Raw genomic sequence first — 6,619 nt, 5'->3', positions numbered from 1 at the left:
GCTGCCCAATTGGATACTACAGACTTAAGAAAAGCAATAAATGCACCCCATTACTGCCATATTTCTGTCTCCTTCCTTTAAAATTTTCTGCAGAAGCAGTAATGTTAATGTATACCTCAAGCTGGATTTCCCATAGACCACTTAATCTCAACATGTCTAAAACCAAACTCATTATCCTTCCCCCCCCACCCCAAACCCTCCACCTTCCAAATTTCCCTATGGCTACTGAGGGCACCACCATCCTCCCAGTCACTCAGGTTCGCAACCTGGGTGTCCTTCTTGACTCCTCACTCTCATTTCTCATATACAATTTTAACTTTATAATATCTCTTGTATAAGCTTCCTTCTCTCTGACACTGCCATCATCCTGCTGTCAGCCCTCATGAACTCATACCTGGACTATTGTAATAGCATTTTCATTGGTCTCCCTATCTAGTCTTTCCCATTCTAATCCATTCTCTTCTCAGATGTCAAATTAATCTTCTTAAATCACAGAACTGAATGTGTCATTCACCTATTCAATAAAATCTGGTGGCTCGCTATGGCCAAGGGATCAAATATAAAATCTTCTGTTGGTCATTCAAAGTCATTCACAATTTGGAACCCTCTGGGCTCCCTGCTGTCCCTTCTCATCTCCACCTACTGGCTTCCCTGATTTTCTTCAACTCCCACCAAAATCCCACCTTCTATAAGAAATCTTGACCAATCCCTTTTAATGCTAGTGCCTTCCCTCTGCTGATTATATCAATTATATACACACACCTACATACACACACACACACACACACACACACACACACACACATATAAAAGAGTTAAAATTCCTAATGTATGAACACTTCACTCCAGCGCCCGGAGGGGTCTCCTTTACGGGGACCACTCCTCGGTCTCACAGGCGCCCAGAGACCTTTCCTGAAGTCCGCCTGCCTGGCGTTTCCTCAGGTCCTTCAGTCCCTCTTACCTGGAGTTCCCCCTACTTCCGGCCGGGCAGTGAGAGGCCACCCTCTTCTCCCCCCCCCCCAAGCTCCCGCTGGGAGACAACTTCATAACCGTATAATGTGACATCAAGGTGAGGAGATAACATCAGGTAAGCAGAAGATTGGAGAAAGCAAGATGAGTGTTCCTGCAAGTAGTTGCAGTAGTCCCAATTCTGCAGAAACAGTCAGTGATTTTAAAGATCTCTGGACAAAACTGAAGGAATGTCATGACAAAGAAGTACAAGCCTTACAGATCAAAGTAACCAAGCTGAAAAAAGACCGGATTTTAGATGCACAAAGATTGGAAGAATTTTTTACCAAAAATCAACCACTGAGAGAGCAACAGAAAGCCCTTCATGACACTATTAAAGTTTTGGAAGATCGGTTAAGAGCAGGGTTATGTGACTGTTGCGCAGTGACTGAAGAACACATGAGGAAAAAACAACAGGAGTTTGAAAATACCCAGCAACAAAATCTTAAACTTATCAGTGAACTTATGAATGATAAGAATGCCTTACAAGAAGAAAACAAAAAACTTTCAGAACAACTACATCAGAAAATTGAGAAGAAACAGCATAAAGCAGCTGAGCCTGAGGAGGAAATTATCCCAGTTCACCTATATTGACTTTCTCATTTCCTGGACTTAACAGACTACGAAGAAAGAAGGAGAACCTACATGTTCACTATATAGAGCAAACACATACTGATATGGAGCACCCCCTATGTACAAATAAATTAGCGAAAGGTCTAAAGTCTTCAACTCAGCTGCAGCAAAACTACTATGAAACTGAAATTCTTGTAGCAGACACTTGTGATCAAGCATTATCACCTATGACCAATATCCAAGATGCCAACAGTTATCCTATTGAGAAATCATCTTTTAGCTTAGCTGCAGTGGTTGCGGAAACACTTGGACTTGGTGTTCAAGAAACTGACTCTCAAAGTACTCTGAATCCTCTCAGTGAAGAACTGAACCATCATCAGGAAGCAGAGCCAAAGAAACAATCCTTTCAGGAATCTACAAAAAATAATGAAGATGGTTTGAGATTTTCAGATTCCCCTCCAAGGACTCCACCAGAACTTGACTGGTCTGCTCAAGCATCTTCTCCTGGTTTGGGGGCTACTTCAAATGTGAAAAATGGCTTAAGCTTGAATACAAGCTTGTCCCCTTCTCTTTTAGAGGCTGGAAAAAAGTCCCATCTCAAAACAATTTCCCTCAGTAATACTTCTAATTCTAGACCACAGAAACCTAGATCCAAATCTGAAGACACCAGCCTTGTTACATGCCTTAATCTTGGTTCTCAAGCAAGCACTGTTATTGATCATTCTTATTCCATTAAGCAAATGCTTGTGAGAAAGAATATAAATGAGTCAGTAAGTGCACAGGTTCAGACTGATAATCCAGAAGATGCAGCTATTGAGAAAAGTGATCTTTTTGTGCCATCGAAACCACTGGGAGGCAGAGGAGCCAAAAGGAAGAAGACTAAAGAAGAAAGTGGACGTTGTTCCCAAACCTCTTTTGATAAAGAAAATGCTTTTCCTTTCCGAGGGGATACGCATCCTTCCGTCAATGGAGACTCTGTAATGGACAAGCCCCTGGATCTATCAGATCAATTTTCAACTATCCACCGTCAAGAGAAAAGCCAAGGATATGAGGTTACTGGTGGTTATGAGCCAATAAAAATGAAAGGCAGGATGGGATATGGAGATTGTGAACTTGCCTCAGTTCTTCAGTTAAATCCTTGTAGAGTAACTAAAGCACAAGCTCTACAAGATAATCAAGATAAATCATCCCTGGAAAATATCCAGTGGAGTATAGATCCAGCAGCAGATCTTTCTCAATATAAAATAGACATTACTGTAATAGATACAAAGGATGGTAGTCAATCAAGATTAGCAGGCGAGACTATGGACATGGATTGTACCTTGATTAGTGAAACTGTGCTTTTAAAAATCAAGAAGCAGGAGCAGAAAAGTCCAAAGTGAGAAAGAAAAGTGAATGATAGTCTAACAGAATTGTTTGATCAGTCAACACATGAAGAATACGAATCCTATTTGGCAGATAGTTCTCCATTGTGTGAGCAAGAAGAAAATCTCCAAGTAGAAGATGAAGAATTATCAGTTGCTGCAAAGAAACTAAACAGTCATGAAGTTATACCAGATAAAGTCAAACAAAAAGCATTTGTGGAGCCTTATTTTAAAGATGACGAAAGAAAGACCACATTGCAAAATTTCCCTCACATTGAGGTGATACGGAAAAAAGAAGAGAGGAGAAAATTGCTTGGACACACATGTAAAGAATGTGAAATTTATTATGCAGATATTCCAGAAGAAGAAAGAGAAACGAAACTAGCTTCCTGTTCAAGACACCGTTTCCACTATATTCCTCCTAACACACCTGAAAATTTCTGGGAAGTTGGGTTTCCTTCAACTCAAACTTGTGTGGACAGAAAGTACATTAAGGAAGATCTTGATCCTTGTCCACGTCCCAAAAGGCGGCAGCCTTACAACGCAATGTTTTCTCCAAAAGGCAAAGAACAGAAGCCATAGATATTGAGGAAATTGTATAAGGTGCCAGAACAAAATTCCTCATTTATTTATAATTAAAGTTGAAATAAAAAACTCATTTGTTCCCCTCTCAAATCTCCAATACCCTAATTTCTATATCATTTAAATACAATATATCAGGAAATATTATTTAAAATAATTTTAAGTACATTTATTGTGCTTACGCATTTTTTCTTGATTTTGCACCTTTGAAACAAAGGGGTGCTTCCATTTTGCACTGTGTAACTTAAAGGGGTGGATTTTATCCTTTGTTTTTTGTAATATCTAAATATAATAAGAAAGATTGTGATAGATTTCAAAAAAAACCCATGTATTAACATTATTTATTTTATTGTTTTAAAATGTATTCTGTTAAATATTTCCCAATTGTATTTTAATCTTGTTTGCCCACATTTAGTAGTTGCCTAAATGCCTGGTGTTTGACACCCATGCCCTAAAGTATATCTTACCCCAATCAACACCACCCAATTTGCATTGGACCCTGAAAAATACATGGGTTCTTAAAGTGGAGGTGTCTCCCACTTAAAGCTCTGTGCAGAACAAGAGAGACATTTGACTAATACAGGTCTTATTTTTTTTAATTTTAATTATTATAGCTCTTTATTGAGCATAGCTTGATGGTAAAGTTAAAGGAGTGCTCTTAACTAAAACAAAAAGAGATGTGCTGAGGAGTGGGGCTTCCCTGTCAGATGCATGGAATAGGTGAAAGAGAGGGGAGGACTTACTGGAGGACTTGGATGGTCACCTGAGTTGAGCTGGGTAAAGGACTAAATAGGGTTCTAAGGGGTTTCTCTAAACTAGGCAGGTAGGCAGGGTTCATGAACGTCAATGAAGATTTGTAGTAGTAACTAAGGAAAGCTCAATTCTTTCTTTCTCTCTTTCTTTCTTCCTTCCTTTCTTTCTTTCTGTATAGTCATGGCTCAACTAGGCTTAACGCAATCTATTTTGTTCAGTTATTTCTAAGTGAGGGAGGAGAGAGTAGACTAGATGGGAAGATGTGGAACCACTATCTAGGAATTTCTTCTGTCTTTATCTTAAGGCACTCTGCCATGTTACTGTAGTCCTTGTTAAGCCCATTCTTGGCTTTAAGGCCTCAAATAGAAGTAAATCTGAAGATGACCCTAATTCCAAGCACAAAAATTATAAAATACTCAAGTGGGTCTCTGATCTTTTGGTTTTGAATAGTCTCTCCAATGATGCATATCATGAGGCCTCCATGACTGCCCATACTATAAGACACATCCTTCTATAAATTCACCATAGGGAGTACACCCAATATGCAGGAAGTCTTATTTGTTTTCTCCTAAAATTGCAAGGGTACAACAGTGCAGGAGTTGGGCTGTTCACCTGTATTTTTTCACCCTCTCCAAGAATAAATAGTACCATCTTCACTTGCTATTTGACAATTCCTTAATGACATCTTATACTTCCATTTTTAAAGTGTTTTGCTGATTATATGTTGCAGCCTTCTCACACAGCATAATAGCTAACATTTATATAACACTTTAACATTGCAAAGCACTTTACAAATATTATCTCAATTTTATCATACAACAACCCTGGGAAGTAAGTGCTCTCTTTATCCCCATTTTAAACTTAAGGAAACTGAAGCAGAGCGAAGTGATGGCATTTGCTCAAAGACACACAACTAATAAGTGTCTAAGGTCAAATTTGAACTCAGGTCTTCCTGAGTTCTAGGCTCAGTTCTCTATCCCATGCCACCTCCTTCCCTTCTATGAATGCACTATTCATTTTAAATCCTTCAGAACTGAGTTGAATTCTACCTGTTGCTACCATTCTGCAAAACCAGAAGAATATTGGTATTAAGAAAGATGAAACAGGGGCAGCTAGATGGCGCAGTGGATAGAGCACCGGCCCTGGAGTCAGGAGTACCTGAGTTCACATCCGACCTCAGACACTTAACACTTACTAGCTGTGTGACCCTGGGCAAGTCACTTAACCCCAATTGCCTCACTAAAAAAAAAAAAAAAAGAAAGAAAGAAAGATGAAACAAAAATAATAGCAACTTAAATAAATATCAACTCTATAATTATAATAAATGCTGAGACTTTAGGCTCCTTTGAGGGGGAGCGGGGAGGTGGCACCCTTGGGTTCTCTATTCTGCCTAACCCAGGTAGAGTAGCCCTTGGAACACTTGATATTGAGAAAGCACTGAGCTGGGGGAGAGGCAGTAGAAGCCAGCAAGTTCCGCCCGCCCGGTTCACCAACAGGCCGCCAGAAGCCGCTACAGAGCCGGTGACACAGCCGGTCACCCGAGGGTAAGGCGGGAGGGGAGGAGGCAGGGCCCGCCTTCCCCTCAGCTCCTTCAACCTCTCACTGTTTTTCTGGCAGTCAGCGCCCGGGATTGGCTGGTTGTGGATTTATGGGGTAGGTACTAAAGATATTTATTTTTCCAATTTTATAACAGAGGAAATTGATGCTCAAAGAAGTTAAAGTTATTTGCTCACAGGATACATAGCTTATAATTGTCAGTGCTGCCACTAGAACCCAGGTCTTCTGACCCCAAACACAGTGCTCCTTATAAAATGCTACAATGTGAAGAAATATCAGTAATTATCATTATTTTGCTCTAATGTTATTTCCCTGATACATTTTTCCTGAACTGAAGAAAGTATTCCAAGCCAGTCCTGAAGAAGTCTTCATGCCATGCCAAGTTCCTCTGAAGCAAAAATGTACTTTTTCATTTTAATGTCAGGCAAAGTACTTTCTTTTGGCTATGTTTAAATCAATATTTTTCTCCCTGGAAAAACAGACTTTATATTTAAAAGTCTCAGGTTACATGGGAAGGAGAAAAATAATGCCTCTTACAGCTGAGGGTACAGTTTCATTAAGGGATGCATTTTAGCTTGGCTTAAGTTGATTTGACTTTCTGGTAGCAAAAAGTCCAAAAAGTCTGAACTCCTTACCTAGATTCCACAAGCTCAAAGGAGTATGGAGCCAAGCCCTACTCATTCCCACACTTTTCCCACAAAGAAGAAATTTGGGTTCCTGTTGGTCACAATAATTAGTCTTCATCAAAAGGTCCTCAAAGGGAGGATGCTACATCAGCATCT

The 6,619-nt window shown here is 39.8% G+C and overlaps 1 protein-coding gene across 1 annotated transcript; it reads left to right on the top strand.

Annotated features, from left to right (window-relative positions):
* Window positions 1-1,079: 1,079 nt before the first annotated feature.
* On the top strand, window positions 1,080-3,527 carry LOC122739202 (DNA endonuclease RBBP8-like). Its single transcript, XM_043981027.1, is given in 2 exon segments — window positions 1,080-1,585; window positions 1,588-3,527. Coding segments are annotated over 2 exon segments (2,412 nt in total). The 5' UTR covers window positions 1,080-1,113.
* Window positions 3,528-6,619: the final 3,092 nt, after the last annotated feature.

The sequence above is a fragment of the Dromiciops gliroides genome, chromosome 2 (genome assembly GCF_019393635.1).
Source record: "Dromiciops gliroides isolate mDroGli1 chromosome 2, mDroGli1.pri, whole genome shotgun sequence".
In the NCBI taxonomy this organism is placed as follows: Eukaryota; Metazoa; Chordata; class Mammalia; order Microbiotheria; family Microbiotheriidae; genus Dromiciops; species Dromiciops gliroides.
Note: the sequence above shows the minus strand (reverse complement) of the source record. Positions and strands in the feature narration are given on the sequence as shown.